The sequence below is a fragment of the Myripristis murdjan genome, chromosome 9 (assembly GCF_902150065.1).
Source record: "Myripristis murdjan chromosome 9, fMyrMur1.1, whole genome shotgun sequence".
NCBI classification, from domain to species: domain Eukaryota; kingdom Metazoa; phylum Chordata; class Actinopteri; order Holocentriformes; family Holocentridae; genus Myripristis; species Myripristis murdjan.
In genome coordinates, this window is record NC_043988.1 from 26554402 (window position 1) to 26572136 (window position 17735).

At 40.7% G+C, this 17735-nt stretch overlaps 2 protein-coding genes across 2 annotated transcripts; both read left to right on the forward strand.

Moving 5' to 3' along the window:
- Positions 1 to 3180, forward strand: kiss1rb (KISS1 receptor b). Its single transcript, XM_030060276.1, has 6 exons — positions 1 to 220; positions 1020 to 1144; positions 1346 to 1481; positions 1895 to 2133; positions 2629 to 2781; positions 2941 to 3180. Exons 1-6 carry the CDS (start codon positions 1 to 3, stop codon positions 3178 to 3180), a joined length of 1113 nt encoding a protein of 370 aa, XP_029916136.1.
- Positions 3181 to 6413: 3233 nt separating this feature from the next.
- Positions 6414 to 17000, forward strand: psat1 (phosphoserine aminotransferase 1). The gene is given in 10 exon segments (XM_030061124.1): positions 6414 to 6591; positions 8906 to 8966; positions 9835 to 9904; positions 11018 to 11223; positions 14004 to 14050; positions 14053 to 14178; positions 14622 to 14791; positions 15185 to 15313; positions 16019 to 16156; positions 16570 to 17000. Coding segments are annotated over 10 exon segments (1107 nt in total). The 5' UTR covers positions 6414 to 6534; the 3' UTR covers positions 16673 to 17000.
- Positions 17001 to 17735: the final 735 nt, after the last annotated feature.

The following is a 17735-nucleotide window of genomic DNA, read 5'->3' on the forward strand; positions in this document are numbered from 1 at the left end:
ATGACAGTGGACCCAACAGCCAATCGTGATGCAGACTGCGGCTCCGTCTGCAATGAGTCGGCGGCCCTGGAGGGTCAGGGACTGCCGGTGCTGGTCGATGCCTGGCTGGTGCCCACCTTCTTCGGCCTCATCATGCTGATCGGCCTGGTGGGAAACTCGCTGGTCATCCATGTGGTCACCAAGCATCAGCAGATGAAGACCGTCACCAACTTTTACATAGGTAATGTTTACACAATGTCAAGACCGGCTTTTCTTCGGGCTCATTTGGTTCTGCTCAGTGGAAAGAAACAGATTGGATTGTTAAATTAGGGACACAGAGTGAATCTGCGGTGCTCTTGCAGAGCTTCATAATAAAAGAGAGTTAAGTGCTCAATTTAGGACTCATAAACTGTAAGAGGCTTCTTACTTGAGGAAATTCATGATTCCATGACCATCCCCATGAGTGATAGTGGCATCTAAAATTTTCACAATAGGGTTGAGTAAACTATGTAGTTTGAAGAGATCCAACAAAACATTTAGTGAAAAGGTAATAAATTGCATTCCAAGATACTGTAATATTTGCAATTTGCTGTTTTTGGATTTATGTGTGACACCCACATGTATCAGTAACCTCCATCAATGATCATTTGAAAATATGACAGGATAGAGAAGAAGACTTTTGTGCCTGGAAATTCCAAATGGTGAGGATTTTTTCCCCCAAAACGTCACTTTTGAAAATCTCAGCACCTGGTCAAGTAACCCATCAAACCATTGCCATACTGTAAAGTTATGCTCATTTAGTTACTATTATGCTCATTTTGCCCCTTTAAAAATCTTGAGGAATGCATCTCATCTCACAAAAAAGTGCATGTGGAGTTGCAGTTTGCTTCTCTGTTTAGGAACTGCTACTTGTGCAAATTTCAAAAAGTAAAGGTTCCATAATTTGGTGCTTTTGGATTCAGTACTCCCACTGAGCATCCCATTGCTGAAGCACAAACTGTTTCCTCTACAAACGTCTGTCTGTATCCGTCCTCCTGTAGTGAACCTGGCTACCACCGACATCCTGTTTCTGGTGTGCTGTGTGCCCTTCACAGCCACACTCTACCCACTGCCCAGCTGGATCTTTGGAGACTTTATGTGCCGACTGGTGAACTACCTTCAGCAAGTGAGATACTACTACTACTACTACTACACACACACACACACACATCCCAACTATCTGCATAGCCCTGGAAAAGCTTCTACACACCGTGGTATTTTAGTTTGCATGTGAAACAAACCGGCCCATCTTCATCAGATAGCCATATGACTTTGTATGCATGTGTGTGTGTGTGTGTGTGTGTGTGTGTGTGTGTGTGTGTTCCAGGTGACTGCCCAGGCAACTTGTATCACCCTGTCTGCCATGAGTGTGGACCGCTGCTATGTGACCGTCTACCCCCTGCAGTCGCTCCGCCACCGCACCCCTCGCATGGCCCTGGCTGTTTCCATATCGATTTGGATAGGTACCACACAAATACATGTGCACCACACACACTTACAAGCTTATACACACAGCAGTGAAGTACTGAAAAACTTCACACACAGCACAAATTAAAAGGGCGGCTGAGGGTCTTACATCATCCCCTAACAACCCAAATGTAATTTTTCACGTTGTCTTTAAATTGCTCAGCAAGCAGTCAATAATTTTCTACTTTCACTTTGAAACATAATGAAAGTGCACTTTCTTAGGATGGCGAAGGTATGCACTAATTGACTTACATTCATTCTTTACAGCCTTTCCCTAATGTTAGCCATAGCCAACTTATGCCTAACCCTAACCATGACCCTAACTTTAACCAATAAGCTAAAATGACCACTCAAAATGTAAAAAATGACTTCATCATTCTTGGGTAAAACAATTTGGTGTCCTGTCCAGGCTCTTTGCTCCTGTCCATTCCTGTGGCCATATACCAGCGTCTGGAGGCCGGCTACTGGTTTGGCCCGCAGACATACTGCAGCGAGGCCTTTCCTTCTGCCAGGCTCCAGAAAGCCTTCATCATCTACAGCTTCCTGGCCGTCTACCTCCTGCCCCTGCTCACCATCACCGCCTGCTACGCCTTCATGCTCAAGCGCATGGGACAGCCCAGTGTGCAGCCTTGTGACAGTGCCTACCACGTAAGAGAGAGAGTTTAAGTTTTTGAAGTGAAAATATTTTGGGGGGAAAAGCTCTCAAAGTGGATTCTTTTTTCACTTATGTTGTCTTACGTTACGTAGTTTTTTGATTGAAGTGTCTTTGTCCCACATTCAATCACAAATATGACTGACCTGGTATTTAACTGTCACAGGACATCCTTACCAATGATTAACCACACGAACATGAGCCCAAAATAATCTGAATGCATGAAATGAGAGATTTGAATGAATAAGAAAGGCATAATTATAAGTGAAAAGGCTAGAATCCAAAACTGTAAACTTTTACTCACTTTCAAACCCATTTTTTTCCACTAACAAAAATGTATTCCACTTTCAAAGTAAAGGTACACCAGTAACTCCATGGAGAACACCAGTATGCTCTTGATCATTACCAAGCCTTCTTCTCTTTCAGTGTCACTCACCCTCTGTCTCACCACATATGTCCCCTCTCCTCCTCCCCTCCCCTCCTCTCTGCAGCTGCACGCCCAGACGGAGCGGGCAGCAGCGGTGCGGGCGCGAGTCTCCCGTATGGTAGCGGTGATGGTGGCCCTGTTCCTCATCTGCTGGGGCCCCATCCAGGTCTGCATCCTCCTACAAGCCTTTGGCCTCCGCAGTTACGTACTCTATAAGGTGACTCACTGCCTTATTACTATCTCACTACATTTTCATGTTGATTGAAGAACTTTGGTGGTGATATGATCACTGTCTTTACTTTAGTGCTCCTGCTTCACAAAGCTTCACACAGATCAGTTCTTTTCATTTAAATCTGCTGGGATTTTGCATTCGCAGCTGAAGATCTGGGGTCACTGCATGTCTTATTCCAACTCCTCTGTCAACCCGCTGGTTTATGCCTTCATGGGCAACAACTTCAGGAAGGCCTTCAAGCATGCCTTCCCTGCCATCTTTCTGTGGCGGACCCAGGTGAGAGTCAGAGTGGGGAACAGAGACGGAGAGGAGGAGGAGGGAGAGAGGGAATGCCAGGCACCCAAATGCGACACAGAGATGCACTTTCTTTCATCTGAGTCCTAAAGGGCATGCACGCCGTTCGGACACAGCATGCTCATTGTTTATTTATAGCTCTGGAGATGAGAGCAGTGTGCGTGTGGGCCTGTTCACACACGTGCGTGCACGCACACACACACACACACACACACACACACACACACACACACACACACACACACACACACAGAATTCATCATAACATCAGAGAATCGCCAAAGTATTGGGGCACAATATGGGCTCAATATAGAAAGCACTAAGAACACCAGTAAGTGACAGGTTCAAACACAACACACACACACACACACACAATGTCTGCCATGTGACAGACCAGTCAGGTGATTTTGTCCCTCGTGACCTGCATGAGCTGCTGAAAATACAACTGCCTTTATCAAATTAGGACTGATCTATAATCAGTTTTCCCCCACAGATTTTACTGAATGTCAGAAGTTTGAGTTTTGACTTGTCCTCTTCATAATTGCTTTTAGAGGCATCAAGAAGTTAAACAACAAAAGTGTGTGATGGGTATAGATTTGATAGTTCTAGACCAGTGGTTCTCAAACTGGGGGGCTCTTGAGATACTTTTTGGGGGGGGTCGCAAGATGATTCAGACATTTTTAACATGCAAATGATTTTTCATATGTCACTCTTTTCTCTGTTTTCTTGTCAAATACTGAGTCTATGACAAACACACCACGCCTCCTCTGATAATTAAAGACCTCATGAAATGGATTCTTACATTTTTTGATTTGATGTATTCCCCGCTGAGACGGGATGTTTGGGCAGGACATACTGGAGGTTAAGATCATCCACAAGTGCAAACCAATAGGACAGACCTAACCCTGACCCTAACTCAACAGGATATCAGTTTGGGAGAGAAACACAATTTTATTTGAAGGGATAGGTGGATGAAGATTTGGTATGGTTTTATTGGTGGAAATGTTAATTTTCACCCACTAGTGCACTGGTTAAAATATTTTGTTTTAAAGGAAGCAGAAGTCATGCGAGGTCATTTCACCGCTCTGTGTGCAGGCATTGGTTTGTTTTAAGGGATTATGAACTGGTCTAGACTGATAATATATACTGTGTCGATTTTAAGATATTATTTTAACATACAAAGCACTACATAATTTAGCACCATCATGCATCAGTGACATGTTACATCCTCACCATCCTACCCGGCTCATGTTAGACAGTGTCAGTATTTAAAAAAATGATTAAAAACTCATCTATACAGAATCATTTACTCATTCTCCTAACCCCCACCACCTCCCACTCTCCATCTGCACCTTAGCCAGTGATCAATCCTCCCCAGCCACCACTGCTGCCTGTTGTTGCCTCGATGTGTGTGTGTAATATTTGTTTGATGGCATGTTTCTCCTCTGTTTTTTTTTCTGTATTCTTTATGCCACCACTTGTGTATTCTATTGTATTTTATTTCTCTCTCTCCCATGTCATGTTTTTAATAAGTAAAGTGTATTGTGACACTTTGTTGTGTGAAATGCACTTAAAAATAAATTGGAATTGACTGACTGCTATTGATTGTTACGGGCTGTTCCCAAAGAGCGACTGAGTCATTTGTGGATAGAGCATGTTCAAGTTCCCCTGTTGAATTGTATTGAATAGTTTAAGTGTTGCAGGAAGAATCTGGTTCTGTGCAAGTAAGCTTGTTTTATTGAGTTTTCCTGAAAAAAAGGATGCAAATTTGTCTGTTTTTATTTCATCTAAGCATATTTTGATGTGTGTTGCTGTGGCCTGAACAAGATTTATCAATGTCTTATAATTTAACCTTAGCCCAGTTAGTCGAGTGGATATTGCCAGACTTTTTTCTCCTCCAGTTGTTTGCTCTCTTTTTGATTCTTGTCACCTGCAACCACACACACTCACAGTGTCAGATGAATCAGCTCCTGTAGTTTAGAGCATTTCCTTTTTTTGTGGAGCCACTAGGTGGTGGTTTTCCCTTCTTCGGCCTATGGCCCTTATTTACTTGGTTGCTATAGTAACAGAATATGGGTTGCCAGGTAGATTGATGTCAGCCCACTCCTCGCTCACATCAAGCAAACTGAGCATTAGCAGCAAAAGCATTTCCATTTTTTCCCCCCAGTTGCTTTTGCTTGTCCAACAGGCGCTGACCAGTGAACAGCCCTGCAGTGTCTGGTAAACTGGTGTCTGTGTTGGCCGTGAAGGCTCATTCTGTACTTGTGCATCCCTACACACATGGTGGAAAAACACTGCAACCCATTTTCTTACAATGTGCTCACTTGTGTCAGTTTCAAAATACTGAATGTGGTAATGGCAATGGCTGTAATTTCTTAAACAATTGCAATAATACACAAAAATACTGATAATAATTTGTTCAGTATATGAGATAATAAACAGGCACACTAATAAACTAATAAGGGACATGCACAGTGTTTTCAACAAGAATCTGTCTTGGCCAAGAAATGGACTTATTTGGCTACCAGATCATTAAAAGGTGCATTTTATTGCACCTTTGTGTCCATTACAGTATGAATGCTGTTTCATGTGCAGAGCAAACACATAATGAATGTCTTTGAGCAAGGTTTTTTTTTTTTTCCATGCTGTGTTGAGGACACATTTGAACACTCAGAATTATATTTGTGATTGTGGCAGAAATAATGCACTGTATCTACTAGTAGTGACTGATTAGTGTTTTCCTATGAAAGAGGTTGTGTGTGTGTGTGTGTGTGTGTGTGTGTGGTGTGTGTGTGTGTGTGTGTGTGTGTGTGTGTGTGAGTGAGTGAGTGAGTGAGTGAGAGAGAGAGAGGAGAGAGAGAGGATGAGAGAGAGAGAGAGAGAGAGAGAGAGAGAGAATACACAATAGGCAATAAGACCTGAAAATCCAATGTGTTCTTTAAAAGGCATCTGTAGGAAATGAAAATGTGTTTTTGATGTTTTCGCGCCACATATTAAAATCTACAATCTATGCAAGGTGCAACATAAGCGATAGGGCTGGCAATAGTAGCCTGATATATTTTTAAAGAAATTGTCACACACCAAACCTATAGCAAACAAACAGTGAGACTGACCACTCAAAAATCATCAGCCTATAAAAAATGTGAGTTATTATTATGATTATGATTACACTGTGCGGAGTATAATTTGCATTAGTGTTTTATGTGATTATTTATGTATTTATTGGTAATCTTTGCCTTATCTATTGCGTTGTGCACGGCGCATCACAATAATTTGTTACAAAACTGTCACAGTATGTTTCCGTGTGGGACGTACGAGCTGACGTGGAGCACGTGAAGGCGTCACAGAGCGTCGGTCTGGAGGAGCACAGGAGGCTCACAGCGCTCAGTCCAGCGGAGGAAACACCAGGGCAACTCATCCCACACCAAACACCGTCTTTGCACCATGGAGCAGAAACAAACCATCAACTTTGGCCCCGGACCTGCAAAACTCCCTCAATCCGTAAGATCCCACCCTCATGTTAACTGTGCGTGGCTGTGAGACAGGCGAGGAAACAAGACAAGTTGGAAATGTGTTATCGCCGCGAGGAGCGTCACTTTTGTCAGTGTAACATTTAGAGCTTTACTTTTGCATTGTGCATCATGCATCTGAGTCCGAGTTTGATGGCTGGCTTATTTCGAGTCTTTTATTGATTGTGGTATGTGTATTTCCCTCGTAGTTGATGCAAGTGACACATTCAAATGTTGAGGCAAAACGGCTTTTTACATGTTTCGATTAGTCTGAATCCTCCTTCCTTGCGGTGAAAGACAGCGACACGCAAATGCCAGCGAGTAAGATTTGCTTTCACTTAAGTGTTCTCGACTTGGCATGTGTCGCCTAACCCGCTGCTGAGTTGCATCAGCCGGTTATCATTCATGTGGAAAGGGGCTTTTGTGCTCCGCTGGCAGCCGAGCAGCCTCTAGATGGCAGAAAAAAAACATTTTTGATCAAACACCAGCTGCCATGAATCTTACTCGACACAGGTTTTAACGCATGTTCTCACTACTACTACTACCTGATTCATGGTTTAGGTTTCCTCATGTAGCGCTCCCCTCAGTAATTTTATCAATGAGGGGGGGATTTTGGGTTCTTTCAATATCTGATTTATTTTAACCCTGATTAACTCAGTTTTAATATTATTTTTAGCTTAAAACACAACAGTATTTTAAACTCACTAAATTATGAATTTACTTTTTTAAGCAGTTTTTTTTAAATCCAAAATATTATGAAATGAACCTTTATTACCTTTTAAAGATTTTAACCAAGTATACCCTCTATCTAATAGAAAATAGAGTCATGAATTCACACACACACCAGGATTTAGAAAAATAATTCTCAATTATTTAATGAATGAATATTAGTGCAAATGATTAATGCACTATCAACAATGCAAATACATAGAAAAATAAAATTACTTTTTAAACCTTCCAATGAAATTTCCATCTTCCTTAAGGAAAATGCAAAATTACGCAATACCTCTATTGCAGAATACCAAAAAATAGCCTTTTCCCAAAACAGAATTTGGCAAAAACACATTAATATTAATTTTCAAGTCACTTAAGGTTTCAAGAGCCCCACAACAGCACACACCTAAAGCAGTCCCATAAAGCCGGCAAACTCACTTATTTAAACAAATAAAAAGTTGCAGGCTGGTTCAAGGCTAGAGTAAGTTGTGGCCCAAAACACAGATGGCCGCCTTCACTCTTCAGTGAGTAACATAAAACTTGTGTTACCTTAATGTATCTTGTTACTCCTCCAACAGTCACTCACGGGTGCAGGTAAGGTCCATAACAATGTCTCTCAGCACAGTCACTGTATCACCCGTTGGTCCAGTCCGTCTCTCCCAAAAGTTCCACTCTGAAACATACTGCTACGTTGTGCTCTGCAGATGTTAACATTAACCCCATAAATGCTGGTTTTGACAGTAGTTTTCCAGTACACATATTGGTTTTTACACAAACAAATGAATACAATGAACTTAATAACTAATAGTGCTGTACCATGAATTAAACACTATACTTTTTAAACAAACAAAAACACATCACATGCTTTTTAAATGCTTTTAAATCTTTTTAAACTAAACCATATTTAAATGATTTTAATACTATTTATATCATAACTTATTTATTTATGACATGTTTTTTTAACTGGGTTACACTCAGGTTACTGCTCTCATGTAGGATGTTTTACCCTCCCTGGAATAAAACTTTATCAAAGATTGGATACCACCAGCTAAATTCTGCCTAATTTCAAATCCTCATCGCAGTCTCAGCTGCAAGTCAGTCCTCTCTAAACAGGCATGAAGTTTGTATCTTAAAATTGAAGACTCGTCCATCAGAATCAGAAATACTTCATTGATCCTCAAGGGGAAATTGAATCTGTTGCAGCTGCTCACATTCTTGAGTGGAAAAAAAATAAAAAAAATAAATAAATATATATGTGTGTGTGTGTGTGTGTGTGTGTGTGTGTGTGTATGTGTGTATATATATATATACACACACACACAAATGAAATCATAAAAAATAGAAAAGGGAAATAAGAAATACATGTATGCACAGGCATGCATGCATCCACCTTGTGTTAAAGACGGCCATAAAAAGCAATGACTATCCTTCACTGTTTGCTTTTGGTTTTGATTCTTGCAGAATTATTTCACCACCAGCTACAGCTCCTTTCCCTTTAGCCCACTAACAAAATCCCTGCAACCCCTCATGTCTGTCACACTTCAGCGGTTTGGAACTGAGATGTTTATTCTGTGACTTAAAACCTGTTGCAGGTGCTGCTTCAGGCACAGAAGGAGCTCGTCAACTACAATGGCATTGGTATCAGTGTTCTTGGTGAGTATAAAGAAATAACTGAAATAAATGAATATAACAATGTGCATCGTCTGTATTCAGTGCGTTGCGATTTTTTTTGTGAAAGGATCATGAAATATACTGTGAGGTAAAGTATGTGCTTTAAATTTGCATTACCTACAGTGAGTGTTGTCTTATAAATAAATAAGTAAGTAATTAAGTAAGTAAGTAAGTAAGTAAATAGATAAATAAATAAGTCAATTAAATTCAATTTTCTCATCATTGTGAATTCTGCAGAGTTGATTTTGTTTGAAGAAATGGCAGATTGGTTCCTTTCTGACAGTAACAAGCAACAAGTTCACTGACAAATACAGACAGATTTTATTTAATTTACTCAAAACAATATATTAATATCTGAAACTGATACATTGTGTATTTGATGATGCTGTGGAGGATGATCAACAAATTGCTTCTGTCATGTGAGAATCTGGAGACGTTTCTCTCAGCTCTTGGGCTCACCAAACACTTTCAAAACTTACTGGAGAAAAGAGACAAACAAACAAAGAACAGCAGAGTCAGCAAGTTAAAACAAGGCTGTGCTTCTTAGTTTTGAAAAGCTGACATTTTGGAGATATGTGGCTTTCAATGACGGCGAATGATATATGAATATATCGACATTGCTTTGATGATGAGATGCACAAGGGGAAGCAGCCCATCAGCAGAATGAAACGGCAGCTTTTGCAGCTGATCTGTATTTCCTGAATCAGTGGAAGTTGCTCTGGATAAGTATGTCAGTGTTAAATGCCTTAAATGTAAATTAGATCATCTAAAAAGTGAGTAAAAGGCATTTTAAACAAACTCTGTCTGTCTGCGAGATGAAATTCAAACGGAACTGATTTTGTCCCAACAGAGATGAGTCACCGATCGTCGGACTTCAGCAAAATCCTCAGCTCAACAGAGAGTCTCCTGCGAGAGCTGTTGTGAGTATCTCATCTGTTACTTCACATGGCTTTTATAATCCCTCTTCTCCACTTCCCCTGTGTGACTCCAGTTTGAGCATTCCTTATACACTGTGGTAAGCCAGCATCTCAAAAAATTCAGATGATGGGTAGAGTAAAAATGCCATTTTAAAAAAAAAATTACAAACACTGGAAAAATGGCTGCTGGATTAATGACAAAGGAATAATAAAGCTAAATGAATTCCCTGTACATACTGCTCGACACAGAAGTCCTTTCTTTCTCTTGGAAAAACAGCAGGATAGTGAAACTTTGACGTTGCTGGCTGCTTGTGCCCACATGCCCGGCTGCTGGGTGCGTTCACCAAGCTGCAGACGCAACATTGCTACTTAGTAGAAGCTGCAAACAGATATATTTCTCTTCATGGTCATGCATAGATGCATCTGGAGGAGCTGACTAGCCTTTCTATACCACCATTAGTGCGATAAAGACAATAATATTCTTACAGCAGGCCTGCAAATGTAGAAAGAATCTGTTTGACTGTTCTGCCATTGGTCTTTCAAGCATCTGCATGTCAGTATTTTGTGTTTGTGTGTGTGTTTTTTTTTTTTTCAGGAATACAAATTTTACACTTACTTCCCTGTCAACATAACACTAGGCTCTCAAAGCGATGTAACATAATTGTCGAGATTACCCATCAGGGAACATGATTTAAAAACAAAAATACACTTATTGCAAATGAGGCAAGGTGTGCACACCATGTGGATGACCGTGTGTTGTCAGAGCTGCTCTGACATACACAGATCCATGTTTTTTTTTTTCCCAGAGTCTGTTTTTCATTCTGCATCTCTAAGCGGTGTCAGATCTTGGTTTTATGCCCAAGTTTCCCTCTCAGATTGGTATTGAACTTGCATTTAAAAGTCTATGGCTGGAGTACAACATGCACTGATCATATTTGCAGAGCATTTGGTTATTATTTGAATACATTTCACACACGTAAATGTATCAGATGCCAGGATACTACATCTATTTGGATTCGGATTCATACTGATATTAGACATTGTAGTGCTCTGTTATTATGTTGCTGAGTAATGGTATGTCTGCATATCTAACCACTGTAACCTTTATCTACGCAGAAATATCCCAGACAACTATAAGGTGATGTTCCTGCAGGGAGGCGGGTCTGGCCAGTTCAGTGCCGTTCCTCTAAACCTGATTGGCCTGAAGGAGGACAACTGTGCTGATTACATCGTGACTGGCACGTGGTCAGAAAGAGCTGCAAAAGAAGCAGCGAAATATGGCAAAGTTAACATTGTCCACCCCAAGCTGGATAAATACACCAGTAAGTGTGTGTGTGTGTGTGTGTGTGGGCAGGGGAAAGGTCTGCATTCCATGGCGTGTGAATGCGCACCATCAAAATTTACTGTGTAAAAACATGCTTTTGTGAATGTTTTATCCAACAGCCCGCTATTCATTAAAAGAATGCAAAGTGGGCAGACGTGACTGTGAAAGTAGGTCAACAGCAGCACAGACACGCTGGCTGCTGGTGATCGAGAGAGATCAGATGTTCTGTGAAGGCCTAATTGTTACTAATGACTGTCATGGAGTCTCCACTTGAAAGAAAGTGACAGCCACGTGCAGCCAGTAGATGTCCGCCGTGTACAGAAAAAAAAAACAACCAAAAAAAAAAACGCTGCTGTCATCACGTGAAAGCCATGCAGCTGCAGTTGCCTCAATTTATTAAGTTCATGTTGTAGTTCCTATGCTGTGTGTGTTTTGTGAACCATGAGCTCCATTCAAAACTCGCTTTGTGAATCTAAAAATGTATTCTTTTGTTTGATACCAACATTTTTATGTGCTGGTTGCAATATTAGGCCATCAAATGTTAGCATAGGTTCAGAATGGAGATACCCAATTTTTTTTGCATCAAGGACCTTCTGACTTAAACGTTTTATACCACAGACAAAACACTAACAATGAAGAAACAATAAAAAAATTAATCTCTGGGTGGTCGCTATGTTACTTTTTATGTACCAGAGAGACAGCAGCGAAGTGACTGTGGTATGTTTTTAGTCCAGCAAGTTAACAGGAAAATGATTCACATCATGTGTGCACTGTAGTTGGGTCCACCTGGTTTAAAGTAAGCAAAAAAAAAAAAAGTCACTTCAGATAGGATGAAACTCCATCGTTGCAATATGTTCTCAGTTATACTAACGTCAATAATGCAACAGGCATAATAGCATAATTGTTCCCATTTGTGAACCCATTTCCACATGAAGAAGAGCCATGGTAGAGGTGCTCTGCAAATCAGATAATGCAGGTGTCACACTCAGAAGACAAACTACAAGTAAGGCAAGAGGGTAACAGCGTAAGAGAGTATGACGAGGGTAAAAACACTATAATAAGACATGGCTGTTTTTATTCTAACTCTTATGTTGCCTTCAAGCGCTGTCAGAAAAGTCATAATTTCAAGTGGAGCACTCAAGAACGATTTAGAAAAGAGTTAAATATAACCACGATTTTAAACAAAACTACGGAATATCCCTAGAAATGCTTATTCTCTTATTTGTCCACATTATGAGGGGCAAAATATAACAGTTTGTTTGTGATGAGCCAGTCCAGAACTGCTGACCAAGACTGAAAAATGTTTCTAAAACCAAAAAGAGCAACGAAACTACATTATTTACCATCATATATCGTGGCAAAAGTATATAATAGTGACAAGTTTCAGTCCTCAAAAAGTAGGTTTTGTAAATCCTGTCATTTCTGGTCAATGGCCAAAGGTTTTCTAATTTTTGCATTTTAATTCGAGTCTTTAAATGTTGAGCAAAATCGGCTTCACTACCGTTGCAACTCATTTTGGCTCATATGAGTGTGGTCGTTTTTATTCCCAGTGCATGAAGGCGTTACACAAAAGGTGATGGCCTGTTCTTGGTGCTTGTAATAAACAAAAGGGTCCGACTCGCAATAAAAGACTCTGGCATGCAGTCTGCCTTTCCACATGACTGAGCTTGATTTTGGGCCTTCGTTTTTGTCGCTGCTGCTAGGAAGACCCTTTCCACTTTATTTTTCGCAGTGTAGTTGGTGACCAGTGAGTGAATACATGCCAAATATTAGGCAGAATTAAAGAGGAAACCTAAATTTCATCCAAATGTTGTTATCTACAGGTTTGTTTGTGCACATCCTGCTGATACAGAACCAACTGAGATCAGCTGAATAGACTCACAGTGGTTGGACCATTGTTGGGAGTATTTCATGTGGATTTTCAGGATATTTGTGCCACATGCTCCACACTGTCTTGTTCAAGGCCATTTAATGTGCTCTTTGATTTTGGACAAGTAATTCTGAATGCTGTATTCTGAAATTGACCCTGTTTATGTCTTTTTGTTTTTAACATGTGTCTCTCCCAGTTCATGGCGACCAGATATTCAAGTTCATGTTTATTTGGAGCCCTCAATCACAGTTAAGTCTCAAAGGACTCACAGGCCCCACAGTGAAAAAACAAACAAAAAAGATGGCTCTGACCATTAACTCTGCATAGTGGGCAAGAAAAAACTACTTAACTCTGGCAAAGAAAGTCACAAATTGGTTGAAGAACTATGACAAGGTAAATGGAAAGTTGACAGTGACCTTATCAGAGCTGAACTAGAAAAAAGGACTAGGCTACATTATCATTTTTTAAATTTATATACTTGATTATTTGACTCAGGACGACAATGTTGCATGATGTGTTATGGAAAAGAAGTCCGTATTAATAAAACCTCCAATGTGAATTCCTTAAAATAAATCTAACATTGCTGTCTGATTTAAAATGAAAAAGAGTAGCTGTTTGTGCATGTAAAAAAAAAAATACTATTTTCATTACAATCATGTAAGTTAGGCTGCTGTTCAGGCTGAGACGGTCTGAACTGATGTGTGGGAATATGTGAGCTTTAATTAAACAGCTGTAGTCGGCACAAGCAAGATGTGGTGCACGTCAGCTGACACGATATCAGAAAAACATGATCAGACAAATCTTGGAGAGAGGTTAGATGTGAGGAAAACTGGCCCCGCATAGGAAATAAACCTGACTATCAATGTAAAGCAAGGTCATATGTTTTGTTTTGTCTTTGCTCACTCCAGAGATCCCTGACCCCAGCAGCTGGACCCTGAACCCGTCGTCCTCCTTACGTTTTACTACGGCTGCAACGAGACGGTCCACGGCGGTGGATACAACATCACCCGGAAACAAAACGGGGTGGTCCTGGTCAGCGACATGTCCTCCAACTTCCTGTCTCGGCCTGTGGACGTGTCCAAGGTGAGACAGAAGTTTGAATGGTACTTAAAAAAAAAAGAAAAATTCAAGCTTAACTGTGGTTGTTGTCAACTGTTTTCTGAATTATTCCACCATATTGACTGATTCTGAACAAAAGCGTGTACATTTCATCAAGGCAAAGTACTTTTCGCTTTGCCAGGGTGCCTGGCCTTCCATCACAGCCCTATCAGACCAATGGACACTTCAAAATTCAACTGTAAAAAAACCCCACATTACACAATGAGTTTCAAAAGTGTATTAAAGAGCCGCACCAACATGCGAAACCTGAGTGGCTCTGGCGAAACAATTGATGAGCTTTGGTCAGAATCGATAGATATGATGGGAAAAGGGGCTCAGGTCAAGGTATGTTTTTAAAAGAAAGCCAAGTCAGTTTTATTTGTACAGCCCAATATCACAAATTATCTTTTTCCTGTGTGTTTGTGTAGTTTGGGCTGATTTTTGCCGGCGCTCAGAAGAACGTGGGCTGTGCTGGGGTGACTGTGGTCATCGTGCGAGAAGACTTGTTAGGCCACGCCCTGAATGAGTGTCCCATCGTCCTGGACTACAAGGTGCAGGCCACCAACAACTCCCTGTACAACACACCGCCTTGTTTCAGGTACAGGTGCACCTCTGCTCCGCACTAACACAACCTCCTATTTTTTTTTTTGTTGTTGTTGTTCTGTAGTCCTGTTATATTCTCTTCCCTTTGCTTCAAATGTAGACCTGCTTTTGAATATGAAAGCATTCCTATGTATATTACTATTGTCTGATAAATGCCACATATTTCCAAAAGGTTGCCTATATTTTCAGGAACGAGGGGAACATTAAATTCATTTAACATTTGTTGTGCAAATTCTAATTTAATTTTCATGCAAGAAAGCTAAAAAAACGCTGAAATTATAGTGAAAAGATTTTACCAGAACAGCAACATGTGGAAAAATATCGCTTTCTCTGTGTGTGTGTGTGTGTGTGTGTGTCTAATGTCCCTCTTCACCCTGTGTCTGTCCAGTATCTACATCATGGGCCTGGTTCTGGAGTGGATCAAGAACAACGGGGGCACGGCTGCCATGGAGAAGCTCAACAAGCACAAGTCCTCCATGATTTATGACATCATCAACGTCTCTAACGGTTTCTACGCGTAGGTATCAGAGAGCTCCACCTGTGTGCAGGATTATTAGGAAAGTCACATGGTGAATGAATCGGGCTAATCCAACAAATAAAATGTTTTTCTCTAAACTGCAGACTGCGTGAGGTATCTATGATCTTTATTGACCTTTTACCTCTACACTAGAAAGAAATTGCAACAACATGTAAAAGAAGTCACTGAAGCTTTTTAACCATTGTAGTTTAAATGTCTAAATGCAATGCCGGTTGCTCTCTTTTGCACCATCCTCCGTTCATCAGCCACCATGTTATTTCATAGATTTTTACACTGAAGTCATTTTGACAGGAAGTCTGTGCCAGAGGGAGGGGAAGGGGTCATGTGTTGACGTTTCATAGTGGTTCACTGTTTTTAAACTCTTTTAAACTATATAGAGCACTGAAAATAGTCTGTAACCATAGTCCCCTTTAAACCAAATTTAAAAGCTTATTTTCAGTATTAACATAGGAAAAACATTCATTTCTTTCCACTGATAATATCCAGAAAACATCTTTACATATGCATGCTACTACAGTATCAAATACAGGAATACTTATTTTTCCACTATAGACATCTGAAATTTTCAGTTCAACTTAGTTCTGCTGCAGGCCAATTACAGTGACTGACAATGAGAGTGAAATAGGATGTGCTGATTAAAATAATGGATTGAAAGATATCCCGGTTCTGTGTCCACCTGTGCAGGTGTCCCGTGGACGTGGCGTGTCGAAGCCGCATGAATGTGCCGTTTCGTGTGGGGAAGAAAGAGGGAGATGAAGCCTTGGAAAAGAAGTTTCTAGATGGGGCATTGAAACGCGGGATGATATCTCTGAAAGGACACAGGTAAGAGCCGACACACCACCTCTGAATACACAATCCCACCACTTGCCTGATGCTACTTTTAACATTATTATTAACCACAGCTGTGGGGTTTAAAGGGAATTATTGCTGGATTTCATGAGTTAATGGAGAGAATTTTTCACTTCTTAACAAAGCAATATTCATTAATGCCTTTTAAAGCCAACACTTTAGTCGTATTTATTATTATCAGGCAAAATAGACATAAATAAACAGTAAAATATAACATTTTACACTTACTTTGGCTAACCACATTTCTTTTGAGAAAACAGTGAGGTCATTTGCATCCATCAGCAGGTGTGTATGTGAATGCACAGTTTCAAAACGGCGTGTTGCTGATCCTGAGCTGCCTCCACACTTTAGAGCTCAAACTTGACAGATTTTCTCTCTCGCTGCAGGTCAGTTGGAGGAATTCGTGCCTCTCTGTATAACGCCGTAACGTTGGAAGATGCTCAAGCCCTGGCCACCTACATGAAAGAGTTCCTGAAGGAGCACCAATAAAACCAGACCATGCTCACACTCAGCCAGCTGGTCTGTCACACACTGACGGTCAATCACTTCAGCGTTTTTTAAGCACACCTCTGGTTTATTTGTAGGTTGGGGTCCATGGTGGATCTGTTAGCTCTTTTAGACACATGTTTTCTAACATCCACTCAGTGTTGCTAATAAGCTTTAACTACTGGACAGTAATATCTTAGTTCCACCTGTGTCTTTAATTAATTAATGTTGTTACAGATTTGTTAATTAACGGTTTTTGATGTACATAGATACTTATTGTCTGGTCAAAGTATATTTACATTCCATTAAATCTAAAGTGGCATTATTCGTATTTTGCAGTCTCGTGTTTTGCCCAAAATTGCAGTAAAGTAGCCTATGTGTTTTACACAGCCTTTGTTTTCCAACAGGCTGCATTTTGCAAATTAAAATCAGTGCAGCCACAAGATGGGGTTTATCTCGAAGCAATGAAGTTTGCTGACAAATGAGAGGAAAAGCTAAGCAACAAAACTTAACTGTACTCGCCTTGTTCCCCTTGCAAGGACTTTTTAAAATGTGCAATGTGACTAGAGAGGGTATAGATCAACCCTGCTGTGTGAAAATGAGCTCACAGCTGCATAACTTAAACTCCACTGTTTTGAATAAAATTGTAGGTGCCTCAGTATATCTGAACGGCTGAGTATAACATGACCTTCCTAGCTTTTTTACCAAGGGAGCATCATCTTCATGCAAAATCAGCATGACTTCACAATAACAATATCCAGTACAAGTCATATGTAAGCAGATCTACAGTTCTCTCTTTTGACTGTTAGCTAAGTCACTTCCTGTAGTTTTTCTGCCTGATGACAGCAGAGGCAGCCAATCAGGAGCCAGCAGGGCTAGCATCAGAGCCCACCCTTCAGCTGGATGACCAGGGGTCAGTCCCATAAAGATCTGCTGAGACTGTCTGCAAGATGCTGAGCTCCTACCAGCTCTAGCAGGTGCTGATCTGGAGGTGACTCTGACCTCTGTGCAGGGGAGTTGCCTTGCAGAGATCAGTAAAGTGTTAGGCATTATGACAGGCTAGGGA